The sequence below is a fragment of the Eretmochelys imbricata genome, chromosome 4, assembly GCF_965152235.1.
Source record: "Eretmochelys imbricata isolate rEreImb1 chromosome 4, rEreImb1.hap1, whole genome shotgun sequence".
NCBI lineage: Eukaryota > Metazoa > Chordata > Testudines > Cheloniidae > Eretmochelys > Eretmochelys imbricata.
The window spans coordinates 82,289,711-82,306,588 of NC_135575.1; the positions used below are offsets into that span (position 1 = coordinate 82,289,711).

General features: G+C 41.8%; 1 protein-coding gene across 1 annotated transcript in view; it reads left to right on the plus strand.

Annotated features, from left to right (window-relative positions):
• WWC2 (WW and C2 domain containing 2) overlaps positions 1–16,878 on the plus strand; it is a 184,455-nt gene that overhangs the window by 142,485 nt on the left and 25,092 nt on the right. The window contains exons 13-19 of the mRNA XM_077815506.1: positions 4,878–4,958; positions 5,046–5,132; positions 7,923–8,115; positions 10,762–10,926; positions 11,755–11,873; positions 12,695–12,893; positions 14,471–14,635. Coding sequence (XP_077671632.1) covers positions 4,878–4,958; positions 5,046–5,132; positions 7,923–8,115; positions 10,762–10,926; positions 11,755–11,873; positions 12,695–12,893; positions 14,471–14,635 — 1,009 coding nt within the window. The remainder of the gene's footprint in view (positions 1–4,877; positions 4,959–5,045; positions 5,133–7,922; positions 8,116–10,761; positions 10,927–11,754; positions 11,874–12,694; positions 12,894–14,470; positions 14,636–16,878) is intronic.

Sequence of the window (16,878 nt, forward strand, 5' to 3'; positions counted from 1 at the left end):
ATATTTATGTGCCAGATATGCTAAAGATTCATATGTCCCTTCATGCTTCAACCACCATTCCAGAGGACGTGCGTCCATTCTGATGATGCTTGTTAAAAAAAAATGTGTTTGAACTCCTTGGAGGAGAATTGTATGTCTCCTGCTCCATGGTTTTACCTGCACTCTGCCATATATTTTGTGTTATGGTAGTCTTGGATGACAACCCAGCATAAGTTGTTTGATTTAAGAATACTTTCACTGCAGATTTGACAAAACACAAAGACGGTTCCAATATCAGATTTCTAAAGATAGCTACAGCACTCGACCCGAGGTTTAAGAATCTGAAGTGCCTTCCAATATCTGACAGGGATGAGATGTGCAGCATGCTTTCAGAAGTCTTAAAAGAGCAACACTCTGATGCAGAAACTACAGAACCCAAACCATCAAAAAAGAGAATCAACCTTCTGCTAGTGGCATCTGATTCAGATGATGAAAATGAACATGCATCGATCCACACGCTGGCTTTGGATTGTTATGGAGCAGAACCCATCATCGGCATGGATGCATGTCCTCTGGAATGGTAGTTGAAGCAGGAAGGGACCTATGAATCTTTAGCATATCATAAATATCTTGCGAATCTGGCTACAACAATGCCATGCAAACGCCTGTACTCACTTTCAGATGACATTGTAAACAAGAAACAGGCAGCATTATCTCCTGCAAATGTAAACAAGCTTGTTTGTCTGAGCGATTGGCTGAACAAGAAGTAGGACTGAGTGGACTTGTAGGTTCTAAAGTTTTACATTGTTTTGTTTTTGAATGCAGTTTTTTTTTACATAATTTAAAACCAGCCATTGGAAATTGATTGGTTGTTTGAGGAAGGACATTGGTTGTTTGAGGAAGGACAAACTACATTTGTAAGTTCAACTTTCATGATAAAGAGATTGCACTTGTATTAGGTGAATTGAAATATACTATTTCTTTTGTTTTTTTCTGTGCAAATATTTGGAAAAAAAAATATAAAGTGAGCACTGTACACTTTGTATTCTGTGTTGTAATTGAAATCAATATATTTGAAAATGTAGAAAACACCCAAAAATATTTGAATAAATGTATTCTATTTTTGTTTTCAGAGAATCATAGAATATCAGGGTTGGAAGGGACCTCAGGAGGTCATCTAGTCCAACCCCCTGCTCAAAAGCAGGACCAATCCCCAATTAAATCATCCCAGCCAGGGCTTTGTCAAGCCTGACCTTAAAAACTTCTAAGGAAGGAGATTCCACCACCTCCCTAGGCAACGCATTCCAGTGTTTCACCACCCTCCTAGTGAAAAAGTTTTTCCTAATATCCAACCTAAACCTCCCCCGCTGCAACTTGAGACCATTACTCCTTGTCCTGTCCTCTTCCACCACTGAGAATAGTCTAGAACCATCCTCTCTGGAACTACCTCTCAGGTAGTTGAAAGCAGCTATCAAATCCCCTCTCATTCTTCTCTTCTGCAGACTAAACAATCCCAGTTCCCTCAGCCTCTCCTCATAAGTCATGTGTTCCAGACCCCTAATCATTTTTGTTGCCCTTCGCTGGACTCTCTCCAATTTTTCCACATCCTTCTTGTAGTGTGGGGCCCAAAACTGGACACAGTACTCCAGATGAGGCCTCACCAATGTCGAATAGAGGGGGACGATCACGTCCCTCGATCTGCTCGCTATGCCCCTAATTATACATCCCAAAATGCCATTGGCCTTCTTGGCAACAAGGGCACACTGCTGGCTCATATCCAGCTTCTCGTCCACTGTCACCCCTAGGTCCTTTTCCACAGAACTGCTGCCTAGCCGTTCGGTCCCTAGTCTGTAGCTGTGCATTGTGTTCTTCCGTCCTAAGTGCAGGACCCTGCACTTATCCTTATTGAACCTCATCAGATTTCTTTTGGCCCAATCCTCCAATTTGTCTAGGTCCCTCTGTATCCTATCCCTGCCCTCCAGCGTATCTACCACTCCTCCCAGTTTAGTATCATCCGCAAATTTGCTGAGAGTGCAATCCACACCATCCTCCAGATCATTTATGAAGATATTGAACAAAACCGGCCCCAGGACCGACCCCTGGGGCACTCCACTTGACACCGGCTGCCAACTAGACATGGAGCCATTGATCACTACCCGTTGAGCCCGACAATCTATCCGACAAGTCATCCGGGACTTCCCCCGTTCGTCACGAGTTTTCAATGATAATGGCCAATGGCTCTGCAATCACAGCCGCCAATTCCTTTAGCACTCTCGGATGCAACTCGTCCGGCCCCATGGACTTGTGCACGTCCAGCTTTTCTAAATAGTCCCTAACCACCTCTTTCTCCACAGAGGGCTGGCCATCTATTCCCCATGTTGTGATGCCCAGCGCAGTAGTCTGGGAGCTGACCTTGTTCGTGAAGACAGAGGCAAAAAAAGCATTGAGTACATTAGCTTTTTCCACATCCTCTGTCACTAGGTTGACTCCCTCATTCATTAAGGGGCCCACACTTTCCTTGGCTTTCTTCTTGTTGCCAACATACCTGAAGAAACCCTTCTTGTTACTCTTGACATCTCTCGCTAGCTGCAGCTCCAGGTGCGATTTGGCCCTCCTGATTTCATTCCTACATGCCCGAGCAATATTTTTATACTCTTCCCTGGTCATATGTCCAACCTTCCACTTCTTGTAAGCTTCTTTTTTATGTTTAAGATCCGCTAGGATTTCACCGTTAAGCCAAGCTGATCGCCTGCCATATTTACTATTCTTTCGACACATCGGGATGGTTTGTCCCTATAACCTCAACAGGGATTCCTTGAAATACAGCCAGCTCTCCTGGACTCCTTTCCCCTTCATGTTAGTCCCCCAGGGGATCCTACCCATTTGTTCCCTGAGGGAGTCGAAGTCTGCTTTCCTGAAGTCCAGGGTCCGTATCCTGCTGCTTACCTTTCTTCCCTGTGTCAGGATCCTGAACTCAACCAACTCATGGTCACTGCCTCCCAGATTCCCACCCACTTTTGCTTCCCCCACTAATTCTTCCCGTTTTGTGAGCAGCAGGTCAAGAAAAGCTCCCTCCCTAGTTGGCTCCTCTAGCACTTGCACAAGGAAATTGTCCCCTACGCTTTCTAAAAACTTCCTGGATTGTCTATGCACCGCTGTATTGCTCTCCCAGCCGATATCAGGAAAATTAAAGTCACCCATGAGAACCAGGGCGTGCGATCTAGTAGCTTCTGTGAGCTGCCAGAAGAAAGCCTCATCCACCTCATCCCCCTGGTCCGGTGGTCTATAGCAGACTCCCACCACTACATCACTCTTGTTGCTCACACTTCTAAACTTAATCCAGAGACACTCAGGTTTTTCTGCAGTTTCGTACCGGAGCTCTGAGCAGTCATACTGCTCCCTTACATACAGTGCTACTCCCCCACCTTTTCTGCCCTGCCTGTCCTTCCTGAACAGTTGATAACCAGCCATGACAGTACTCCAGTCATGTGAGTTATCCCACCAAGTCTCTGTTGTTCCAATCACGTCATAATTCCTTGACATCACCAGGACCTCCAGTTCTCCCTGCTTGTTTCCAAGGCTTTGTGCATTCGTATATAAGCACTTGAGATAACCTGCTGATTGCCCCTCATTCTCAGTATGAGGCAGGAGCCCTCCCCTCACAGACATTCCTGCCTGTGCTTCCTCCCGGTATCCCGCTTTCCCACTTACCTCAGGGCTTTGGTCTCCTTCCCCCGATGAACCTAGTTTAAAGCCCTCCTCACTAGGTTAGCCAGCCTGCTTGCAAAGATGCTCTTCCCTCACTTCGTAAGCACTCGAAAGCTTACGAGCTCTCTCTGCCCAGCACTCCTCCTTCATGGAACACCATCCCATGGTCAAAGAATCCAAAGCCTTCTCTCCGACACCACCTGCGTAGCCATTCGTTGACTTCCACGATTCGATGGTCCCTACCCAGGCCTTTTCTTTCCACGGGGAGGATGGACGAGAACACCACTTGCGCCTCAAACTCCTTTATCCTTCTTCCCAGAGCCACGTAGTCCGTTTTACAGCACGATTAATCATGCAATTAATTGCGATTAATTTTTTTTATCGCGATTAAGTTTTTTTTATTGCTTGACAGCCCTAGATTAAAGTCATGTGCAGTGATTTGTGCTGCTGCATGTGGCAGTCATGAAGACTGTCTGTTGGATCTCAGTCCATCTTGGTCACAAGAGCACACCTCATGCTGCTTGTCACAATTGCAGCAAGCAGAATATGAATAGGTAGGATCTATGGGGATCTTTCCTGTCCCTCCAAAAAGCTAAGAATGGTGGGGTAGATGGAAGAGAGAAGAAATCCCCTTCCTATCTACTATTCACCAGGAGGTGGTGGAAGGAAAGAGGAGAGAGACTTCCTTTGTTTCCAGCAACAAAAGGTGGGGAGAAAGAGTGGGTGTTTTCTCTCTTTTGCTTGCAATCAAGAAGTGATTGGGCAGCTATGAGAAGAGAGAGCTATAAACGTAGATTGGAGTCCCAATCACAAAATAATCATGGCATGATGTCTTGACACTATATTGACTGTGTGCATTGTTCTTTGCATCAGTAAGTGATGTATTTGGCCTGTGTTATCCAGAAGATTAGACTAGATAGTCACAATGGTCACTCCTGGCCTTAAAATCAATGAATCTTGTTAATGCCATGTCCTTCCTCAAACAACCAATCAATTTCCAGTGGCTGGTTTTAAAACCTATGCTGTTGCAGTACAAACACTGAAATTTTCAGTTGTGCTACAGATAAGTGATTCAATTAAATCTGTCTGTTGGGAGGCTTATGGGGGTTTTTTTGTATTCTTCTATGATAATTGAAAGTTAACTATGATTTTCTCACCCTTGTATCCAATTATTTACTTACCTGATCTAGACCAAATGAAACTGAAGATGCTGTATATAGTGAAGATGACCCAACGATTCTAGAGGCTGCCCAAGTGCAAATAGGACTTAGGTAAGTCATAAGCAAATGGGAAACATCTGTTCATATTTAGGGAAGCTTGTGGCAAAACTGCCTCACATTGTCTTCTTATCTTAACAGATATGACAGAAGCAGTTCAAGTTTTGTGGTAATTGTAATGCAGCTCAGAAATCTTCATGCCTTCTCTGTCCCCTTTGGTTCCAGAGTGTAAGTAAAATAATCATTGAGTAGTAATGCTGAAGTGTACATTGCACGATTTCTGTGATTATGCTTTACTCATTCCTTTTGGAAGGTACTGTAGCTTTAAATACTGTATAATTATAAGTTATAGTTTTTAAAAAATAGTAGGTAAAAAATCATTGTTACTATAATCTTTCCAACAATCTCTCAGAAGGTTGTGTATATATGTGGTCTTACGTGTATATAAAATTTTAAATAATTTTAAAATAGTGTATATTAGTTTTAAACAAGGGCCTGTCATAAGTTTAAGGGGCAATTTCATAAACTCTAAGTGGCTCAGCAAAAATGCTAGACACATCACCTCTAACAAGTGATGTTTGAGGGCCTCTCAAAAATTAGACTCTGTGTTGTGCTGTATAGACAGCAGACATATCAAAACAATAAAAGTGGAAAACAGGTTGATGAAAATATTGAAAAATGGCTGATGTAGGAAGTAATGAAAGAAACAAGAGGGAGTGTTCTTAGTGAACATAAGAATGGCCATACTGGGTCAGACTAGTGGTCCATCTAGCCTAGTATCCTGTCTTCTGACAGTGGCTGATGCCAGATGCTCCAGAGGGAATGAAGAAAACAGGGCAGTTATCATGTGATCCATTCCCTGTCATTCAGTCCCAGCTTCTGGCAGTCAGAGATTTAGGGACATGGGATTGCATCCCTGACCATCTTGGCTAACAGCCATTGATGGACCTTACGGTGGTTAGAGTAGGAAACTGGGATTAAAGATCTCTGAGTTCTACACCTAGATCTGTAAATTAACTTGCTGTGTGGCTTTCGGCAAACAACTGCTTAAATTTTCCAGGCTGTAAAATAGGTACAGTAATATTTGAGTATCTCAACAGGCTGTTACCGAGGCTTAATATGATTAGAGGTAGGATGGAGCCAGTCTATGGAGAGATGGTATTTTTAAGGCTATTTTGAACTGGGTTCATTGACCAATAGGAAGCCAGTGAACATGAAGGATGTGTGTGACACAATCTTGTTTTCTGGAGTTAATAGTTTTGTGTGTCTCTCACTATTATACCCCCCTAAAATTTATAGTGCAGGAATTTAGAAAGACCGTGAAAATGGAAAGTTGAGATGAGATATGGCTAATATAAGCATGAAGAAGGCTGTCAAAGTTAGAGCGTTAAAGATCAAGTGGAGTACAAATATTAGCAATGGTCTGAAAATATAGTAAGAAAAACAAGTTGATTCCCAATATTTTTGGCCTTGGGACGAAAGTAGAGGGTTGAAGTCAGAGATCTGGGGCAAAGAATTTTTTACTCCACAAAAAGGACTCAAAGGTATACTGTTAATTTCAAAAACATGAGCTGCTTTCTTCTGATATAAAGCCATAGCTGTTAGAAGTGAAAGAATTTTTAAAATCCAGTGTACTTGTCTGTATTTGTAAGCTGTTTACATTTTTCTTAGCTTGTACAATGACAATCAATGAAGTCCGTTTCACTTTTGTTCACTTAGTACTGCCATCTTTGAAACATGCAGGAGAATGAACATTTGTGGAAAAAAACACCTGTTTTCATTGGTCCCTTTTTAAAAAAAAATTGTGTTGTGCTGTTGATGGTAGGTTTTATGAAACCTTGTTTTCACAATTTGGAATTTAAGACATTCAGTTGTCAGTGTCTTTCAGAGTATTCAGCAGTGGAAAGCTTATGCTCAAATAAATTGGTTAGTCTCTAAGGTGCCACAAGTACTCCTTTTCTTTTTGCGAATACAGACTAACACGACTGCTACTCTGAAACCTGACATAGCTGTGATCTGATACAGTCAATAAAAGCAGATACTTGGGAGTCGTAGTTAGAGGACTTCAGTATAGAAGAGAAGTCCAAGGTGGTTGATAATGAGGTGAAAATGAAGCTAGCTAAAGTGAGAAGGTGCATAAAAGATGGGGGTTAAGGAAAGATCCTTGGAACACTTGATGCATATGTAAAGGCAGGATTCAAATATGGAAACCACACGATTGGCCAGGGTGTTCAATAGGAGTACAGAGACTCTTGAATTTAGGCTACCATATACACGTGGGAGTAGGGGTGTGATTATTAAATACTAGCATAATCTTAATCTCCTTCAAGTACTGCTTCTCATCTTTCCTAGCTGTTTTCTTTCTCTTTTACTAGTTTTCCATTTTTCCTTTTTCTCAGAAATATGAGGTACAATGCATTTCACCATGTGACTGAATTCATTTCTAAGTGTTTAACTTTTCTCTCTCAATTTTCCAACTCTCTCTGTTCCAAAAGGATCTTTCAACTTCCTAGGATTTCTTGTTTCCATTAGGATAATGTATCCCACTGTCTGTGACATGATCTTCAGCGTCTCTCACTTAATACTAAAGCAAAGGATTCATTTGGATAGAGTCAGCAATGCCTACCTCATCTGTCACTACCTTCCCAAGGCACAGAAATAACTTTTGGGGAAATGGCTGTGCAAGGGACAGGTGGGAAGTTAAACTTATCAGCCCCTTCTTTCTCCTTCCTCCCAACTGAATTGTTGCCTGTCCATTTCCCTGGCATGCACTTTTCCTTCAAACCTTGTGGTCAGTTTCCCTCCACAGTGGAAGGCTGGCTGCAGTGATTCACTTTTCCCCTCAGCAGCTGGCACATGATAAGCATAGTGCACATGCAGCTGAGCACGAGACAATTACAGGGGTAAAATGTTAAGCCATTCATTTTGGATTTAGTGAATGATCTTAAATTGTAATTGTGCTTGTACAATAGGTGCTATTTGCTACACATGTATATCATTTTATTTTGCTCTCTTCAGTTATTTTAGGGTAGCAGTACTTCCATCTTCAGTTGATATCAGCTGTCTATTCCGCACTAAAGTCCATCCTGCTATGGAAACCATTTTATTCAATGAGATATTCAGAGTAGCCATTTCCCAAGACGCTTTGCAGCAGAAGACGTTACGTGTAGATGTCTGTTCTGTCAGTAAAATTCGACGGGAAGAATGCCTGGTATGCATTTTTTTATTAGCTTTGCTTGGCATGCATTTGTTTGTTTTATTCCCCACTGATGAATATGGGTTCTAGAATTCTGCAACGCTCGCAGAAGAATTCAGTACCACATCTGAGTTGTCTTAATAGCACTGATGATTAAATTTCTCTGCAATTCCACATGTATACAATACAGTGTTGGATGGAGACAGTTTTAAAAGCTCTATCTTGCCATGATATTTCACAGTGACAGTTGATGTGTAGCACACAGATGTAGATCATGAGTAATTTCATCTAAACTTCATTGGAGTTACATCCTTGTAACACTGATGCAAGTCAGAGTAGAATTGGGTCTCCAAAGTGTAAAATACAATATGTAAAACAAAGTGATGCGAACTTGTGTTGTAACAAAACACTGCCTGGAATGCAAATCTTTTGTACAACACTGTAGATTGCATTAAGCTCCATGTTTTGAGACTAGTATACTTCATTGTAATAATATGTGACATTAACAATCTAGGATACTGTAGACTGTGACATTATCCATTTATTCTGGCTTCTGACATCATTAACTGTGTCATCATCACATAACTAATAACTTGCTTCCATTTACCATTAAGCTTACCATCATGTGAAAAAGACAAAAGGAAATTTCCCTTCCAGGATACTGTCATGGGGAGAGATAATTGGTTTATTTTAAAGTCTTTCCATATTTTGTATTTGTTATCACTGTCATCACATATTGTTGCCCAGCGGCAGTGGTGATGCATATGAGGCACATTGATTAATAATCAAGGACTCTTTAAAATATAAACTGCGAACCATGAACAATGCCTATAGCTCTGAGGAGGAGTCCAAGGAGCCAGTGAACACTGCCCAGAGGAACTCTGCACAGGTATATGAGACAAATAAGGTCCACAAGTAGGCCCCACATTTGTAAAGAACCTCCCCTCGAGCTTCCTCCTCCTGGACCGATGGATGGTTATCTTGGCCAGCGCCAGGAGCTTGATGAGGTGGCCAGCAACTTTGTGGAGTTATAGTCAGGGACTGCGTACAGGCGAGTCGCATCTTACGCGGGGGTTAGGTTCTAAAGTCAGCATGTAAGGCGAAAATCGCATATAGTCAAAATTGCCCTTGAAAATCCCTTAAATAGCCCATAAAGTATACTGTACATGGTTTTGTGTATACTGCACAACCCTGTACAGCAGGGGTCGGCAACCTGCGGCACGCGTGCCAAAGGCGGCACACGAGCTGATTTTTGGTGGCACTCTGCTGCCAGCCGGGGTCCCAGTCGCCGGCGCCGCTCAGCCCGCTGCCAGTCTGGGGTTCCAGCCGCTGGCCCCTTTAAATGTCAAATGTATTATTGGCATGCCAAACCTTAAATTAATGAAGACTTGGCACGCCACTTCTCAAAGGTTGCCAACCCCTGCACTAGAATCCACTCAGCGCAGCAAGATGCTCACACACCGGATTGGCAGGCAGCGATCAATCCAGTGGGGATTGACTTATAGCGTCTAGCCTAGGCGCAGTAAATCGACCCCTGAGCGCTCTCCCGTCGACTCCTGTACTCCACTACCGCGAGTGGCAAGTGGGAACTGAGACCGACTGAGGGAACAGCAGATTCCCATCTCACGTCTCCCATCTCATGCTCGCTCCAGGGCATACACTCATTGAGTGGAATGGTGGGCAGAATTGTTATTTTTCTTTTTTATTCATTTTTCTTTTTTTTTGCCAGGCGCATATAGTTGAATTCGCGTAAGTTAAATGCGTGTATGATGCAACTCGCCTGTACAGGAAAAGATGTGGGGGAAAATGCACTGGAACCTCAGCAGGAGGTTTTGGAGGAGCCAGAAGAGGGGCTGCCATTTAGTGCCTTCCAGGTAGATGTGCACCAGGGTCTCCCTCACTGCAGAAGGGACACATGTCAGGGCTGTCAGTGAACTTTGACAACCAGGCACCCAGACTGACAGCCATGGAGAATGAAATCCTCTTTTTAGCTACAAAACAGAGAATTTAAATCTCCAGGGTATAGCCCTGGCAGCAATAGTGCAAATTTCCCCATAGTTCCCAACCAGTAAGCCTCAAACCTCACCTGAAGGCCTCCCTTCCCTGAATGAAAAGGTAGCTTAATCTCCCATACTATTCACTCTTGTTCTTCTTCGCTGATACTGCTAGGAAGGTTCCAGTTAGTATTGGTGGTTGTGGGTGATTTTTGTGATGGGCCAACTGTCTGCTGAGAAGTGGACTGAGATCAACCAGAATTGGTATTGTGGCTTTGTCTCTCCAGAACCCAAGCTGTGCACTCTGCAGTGGACTCCAACAGTTGTTCATTATTTAATGCTAGAGAATACCAGAGAAGCATTTTGGGGGTTTTCAGGGGTCTCATTTTTTTGTAACAGGTAAATGCTCAGCTTGGTATTTAATTTAAAAAAAAAAAAAAAGGTATATGCAATATTGAGTAGCTTGTACAGATTTCCATTTGCTCTTTAAACTCTGTTTCATCGCTGGAAAAAAACAATGCTTTTTGTGCTGTAAAATGACCAGAAATGCTCGTCAAGTTTGTGGTGCCCTTTGTACAGTGAAAAATACTGTAGAATGAGAGCTCAGCTCTCATAAAGGAAAAATGACCAATTTTAACTTTTTCCTTCCATCTGTCATTCCATGTAGGCTGGAACTCAGCTCAGCCTTGCAGATTTATCACTTTCTAATGAGACCTATACTCTGTGGTATAATCTGCTGCCCTGCAAGCAAATTCCAGGCAAAAAGAACAAGGAACAAAATGAGGAATCGGTGTTTCTGCCTTACAAGCAATTGTCAGGCTCGTATGACTTGGTGAGCAGTGTGCATTGGCTACGCCAGTAAAAGCAAGAAAAAAGGCATTGACCCCTACTCCCTCACCCCACTGAGGCAGTTGCACTAATGTTACATGCACCAAACTGCAGTTCTTATTCATTGACTTTACTAGGGGCTCGGGTCCCAATCCTGCAAGCACTCATGTGCATGCTTAACTTGACTAGTCCCACATGGGTTTGTAAATATTAAGCATGTGCATAGACCCTCATTCTACAAACACTTAACTATGGGTTGTAGGATTGGGTCCTATGTTTCAATCTCTCCTTCCCCTGACCTACCTTACATTGTTTTTAAAATAAGAGTCTCCCTAGCTTCCCTGTTAGTTAATTTGGTTTCTTATTTTCATGTGTATATTTTGGAAACAGCTTTGTTTTTTGTTCTTTGCACTCACATGTTAAAATATTTTCATTGCATTTAAAAATACTTTTTATGCAAATTGTGCCTTAATCATTCCAGCTAAAACAAACTTTTCTGCTGTGTGCTTCCATCACAAGAACAGCATGAGACATATGTGATTTTAAGAAATAATCTTTTCTTCCTATTTAGGTGATACTATAATCACCCCTCATTAGAGAAGAAATATACTTCATGGTATCTCCCTTTGAATGTTTTCACACAACTAATTAGTATGTAGCATGTCTGGAATTCTGATTCCTGGCATAAACTTCCATACTTTGCCTTTTTATTATCACTTAATCACATTTTCCTGGTGTAAGGGAATGCCAGGGAAACACAACTCTTGTAAGCATTGTCATTTCTTGCCTAATATACTGTGCCTAGTTTCATTCTATTTATTTACGCCATCAGGATGCTGTTTCGGCTCTGTTGGAGAGGACATCTGCTGAGTTGGAAGCGGTAGAGCAAGAGCTGGCGGAGGAGGAGGAGGAGGAAGAGGGGCAGGAGCACAGGGGTGCTGATGAAGACTGGTAAAGTTGTTCTTTCCATTGACCCTCACTGTAGGCTTAGGAAAAGTGCTTTACCTGCCAGGGGAAAAAAATTAGTTCTTCTGCAGGGACAATCCATTATCTTCACTTAAGTTTACCAAATATACTGAATGTTCTAATGCCCCACCCCACCCCGCCCTTCTGTGTAATCCACTCAGTTCTTCCTGACTCACTGACAGTTTCCCAAAATGCCACATCACAAATGCTACTTGTCCCATCTTATTGCAATCCATACAACCCATTAACTTTAATGAGAGATGAATAGGATTTAGGGTGAGAGGGCTGCTGCGTGTCATAGACAGGATATGTGCTGTTTGTTCTTGTTCTGGAGGGGCTGTGAACTTTCTTCATGAGTGGGACGGGTTCAGTTGCTAAATTACTGTATCTTGTTGTGTATGTTAAGGAACAGTATTTCCCAGTACTCCTTTTCTGTAGTTATCATACAGAAATGTGTGATCACGTGCAGGAAGCTTTAATAAGGCTTTTTCATAGCATTAAATTTCTCATGTACGTTCTCACCAGAGCAGCATGGTGCTATCAAATTTAGTGTGCTTTGTTAAAATGTTCTCGAAGGTGAATTATAACAGAGCTTTCTGTTTTTTCTTGGAGCATATAATTAAAAATGCATTCACATGAGTAATTTGGAAGCATTTGGTGAGACTATAATCATCCTGTTCTTATCAAGATAACATGTTGATAACAATACACCTCTTGTACAAGGTGCAGGATTTAGGCATTCCAGTACTTTTCTTTTGTGGGTCTTGTCAGTTCAAGGGTAACTTGGGTTACTTTTGTTCTTGCAGGTTAGAAATGCTAGAAGAGGCATCTGATGAAATTGTGGATGAAGAGGAGGATGGAGTTGAATTAGCAGAGGAAGGAGGATATACAGATAACTTGAGATTATGCACCGATACAGCAGAGACAGACGAAAAGAAGGGTGGGGAAGAAAGTGACCATGCTGATGCCCCTGGCAATCAGTTAGCTGCTGTAGTGCCAACTCTGGTGAGTATTTTAGATTGTGCTTCCCTAAAGCATATGGCATGTTTGAAGACACCACTTAGTCTTATGAAATATTTATTTGCTTCTTACCCTAGGAGTATGCCATAATATTATATCGGGTCTGAAAGCTTAAAGATTATCATGACATTTTATTATAGCAATTGTTTGTACAGTAAGTTTGAGAAAAATCAGATTAGTCATTTTTGAGTTAGGCAAGCGTGAACTTCTAACATTCATTCTGGTTGAAAATTTTGCATGCTTTTAACTAAAAAACTACCACCTTAAAACTCCAGTCTGTACTTGGTCTCTGAGTAAGGAAAAAATTCAAGCTGAAAGAAAATCCGTTTAGTAGCTTGAAGGTTATGAATGTGTAAGTTATTTTTTGCTTATGTATGTCATGATTTCATCTTTAGTTTTTTCTTATTTCTCTTAAGATTGTGTTTCAAAAAAAATTAAGATCTTTGAAATTAGCGCAGGGAATTTAGACATAAATCTTCCATCTGAACTTGGAAAAGTTCAATGCCTGGTCTAGTGACTCATTGGGGATTGTAATTAGCTCTCAGTTAGTGCAGGGAGTGGCCAAATGGACTGAGGGTCTTTTGGGGACCAGGCTGGCAGGCACAGATGATAGTCCTGATTCAGCAAGCTGCTTAAGCACATGCCCAGGACAACTCACCTGCTTAAAGTTAGACACATGCTTAAGTAGTTTTCTGAATCATGGCCGAAAGCTGCGATCTAGGCCTTGTTAAGAAGACCTACATTCAGCAGTGAGTCAGAGGCCTAGCAGCAGGTGGCAGTGCAATGTCTGATTGAAATACTGATTGAAATGTGATCTACTAGTGCCAGATCCTCCTACAGTTGCTATGCTGCTGCTTAAAACATTCTCTGATCTGTATGGACAACTAGATAAGTGAAAACTTCAACGAACAATCAACTTGGCTGTAGAAAAAGGAGAAAAGATACCTAAATGCTTACTTCATGGGCACAGTAAATAAAGTAGGACCCAATTAATATTGTATGAATTAGTTGAGTGGGAAGCCCCAGTTCAGATTAGTGAAGTTGGCAGATTATCAGTTGCCATGGGGTGGGCAAGGAAGAACAGCAGCAGTCAGTGATGGAGCCCTGTTTCAAGGTGTTTGCTGCAGGGAGGGAGACGAGGGGCAATATGAAATGCTCAGTTAATCCTTTAGGCATGTGGCATTCACTTCTCAGCCCTGCCCCCAGCACAGCATCAGAGCCTCGCTGTGTAGCCGTAAACTGCAAACCCAACTGTTTGTTCTGAGTACAGACTTTCCGGATTGTGGTTTACAGATTAGTGAGGCCCCTGCTGTAGAAGTTTCAGATGGAAGTGGCAATCGTATTGGGCACAGGGAACACTTGGCAAGGTTTTTCTTACACTTCGTAACTGATTTTTTTTTTTGAATACTGCTGCACTTAGTTATGGGTAAGATTCTTTGCTTTCTGTGTTGGGTTTCAACTTAAATGGTCTTGGGAGGGTAATAAACAGTGCTTGCAAGGTATACCGCTGGCAGGGGAGTGTATGTGTCTATGTATTTTTTATTTTAAATTCCTCTTGACAGGTTGATAAAGAGACTAATACTGAGGAAGCTGTTAATGAGAATATGGCAGTCCGGCCCAAGGACAGAGCCAGCTTGAGCTCTAGACAGCGTCCCTTTGTCAGGAACAGCATGATCGTGCGGTCGCAAACCTTCTCTCCAGGAGAGCGGAACCAGTACATCTGTAGGGTAAGAGGAAAAGCACTCTCAATAAGATGCTTTTAACTAAATAGTCATTTAATTCCTTGGCAATGGCACATTATTGGCAATGAGTCGTGTACTGGGAAAACCCACTTTTCACCTGCAAGAGTCTAAATTGTGCTTTTCTTGGATTTTCAAAAGAACATATTGATGCCCAGTGGAACAGGCTTACAGTGAAGTCATATATTGTCACAAAACACTTTTACTATGGATGAAAAGCAACCCTTTGCAGAGGGCTTGTATGTATGAAGTGTCTTGTGTTGGACCTCTGCAAAGGGGTGGGTTTCACTGTATAAACAGAATAGTAATTCACACACAGCAATGCACTGAAATAATCTGGCATCTTTGATCTGTTGAAAATGTGTTAGAATAAAGCTCACAATAAGCAAACACTGCATTAGCATTTTTTAATAACGTACAGTGTGAGGGCAACATAGCCTGGAAAAAGCTGTTTGAAGCTTAACCAAACTATCCAATTTGAAATCATGGTAGCATCTACATGATGCCGTTCTGAAACCCTGCTGCAGCTGTGTCCCTGAGCTCTGCCTTGGGCGTTAGTCTCAAATTTGGTTCTGACAATACAGTTTTAGTCTCCCTTTGAACAGTGGTAACATGGAGACTGTCTTAGTTTATCAGCAATAGGTATAAGTGTTTGGTATTTAAACAATAAAAACATTTGTTTTAAGATCTAAGAAGTGACCACAAGCTGAGTTACACAAATTTTAATTTAAAAACAAATTGAATGCTTTTTTAAAAAAAAATTTGATATTTGCTTTGATCCCAGTATGGCTTCAGTGGCAAGTATGTAATTTTTTTTCTCAGCATTTTAATTCCTTACCAATCCCACTGCTCAACTGGTCAGAAGTTTCCATTTTAAATATGAAATTTTCAAAGTTGGTCCCAACTTTGTGGTGATTTATCTGATTAAAAAATGAAAATAATTGGTATCAAAACACTTAGCAGTAAGCCATATTTATCCTGTCACAAGGTGAATCTCCTCTGAAATGACCTTTCACTTCCTCTTGCACTCACTAAGCATATTAGGTACTGATAGAATACTGTTCTACAAGCTTTCTAAAGTATGGCTGAATCCAGGGCCCACTGTGTGGTGTTTAACCCCTATGCATTGAGACCTCGTTTACACTGGTGAACTTTGCAGCCCTAATGCTGTTACTTGTGCAGCTCCTCCAGAGGAAATAATGGTGTATGGTGTGATGTAGAGAGGGCCCTGATGGTTTTAGCTACTGTTGTGTAAACTTGGGCATGGCAGTATAAACACCTTAACTTCCACCCATCCTACCAGCAGTGGAGCTGAACTGGTGGTAAATTATGGCTATGAAGTTTGCTGGTATAGATGTAACTAGAGTATGAAACCAAGGTACCATACTCAGATTGTGACTGTGGCAGGACCAGGATGCAGAGATTATGACTTGCCAGAAGGTCATATAGGAAGCCACTATTGGAGCTGGTGACAGAATCCAGACCTTCTGGGTCCCATTCCATTCCCTGAACCACAAGACCATCCTTCCTCCCCCACTGTGCAGCACGTCCTGGGCAGAAAGCATTTGATGGATATGCACTTCAAGGCCAGAAGGGACCATTGTGATCATCTAGTCTGACCTCCTGAATATTGCAGGTCACAGAACTTGACCCACCACTCCTGTAATAGACCATTGACCTCTTTCAGAGTTTCTGAAGTCCTCAAATTGTGGTTTAAAGACTTCAAGTTACAGACCATTCACTCCAGCTAGCTACCTGCTGATGTCTGCTCCCTTATAGTGAAGCACCTCTTCTCACATGATGATTTGAAAGTGACTCTCATGAAGTATATATAGTCAGAGATTGTAGGGGGAGATTCTCAAAGACACAAAGGACAAGTAGGGACCCAAATCCCATTTGTTCCTTTGAAAAGTGTTTAACAAAAATTTAGATGCTAATGTCTGATCATTAACATTGATGAGTTAACAGCTGAATTTGTATGGGAGAAGACTGATTTCTCTCTAGGGATATATACCCATGTCACAAGGTTCTTCTTTTTCACATAAATGCTGCATTAGAATGCTGTAGGGCTCTGATTTTGTCAGTCATTGAAATTTCAGCAGCAAAATTCGTATAGTCCATGTTAATTTTTTCAGCTGTTCAGAAAAGAGTACTAATAATCTTTCAGATAACTGTATAAGACTTTAAACCAGCTTTCTTTTAATTCAGCTACTATATACATTGATATACTT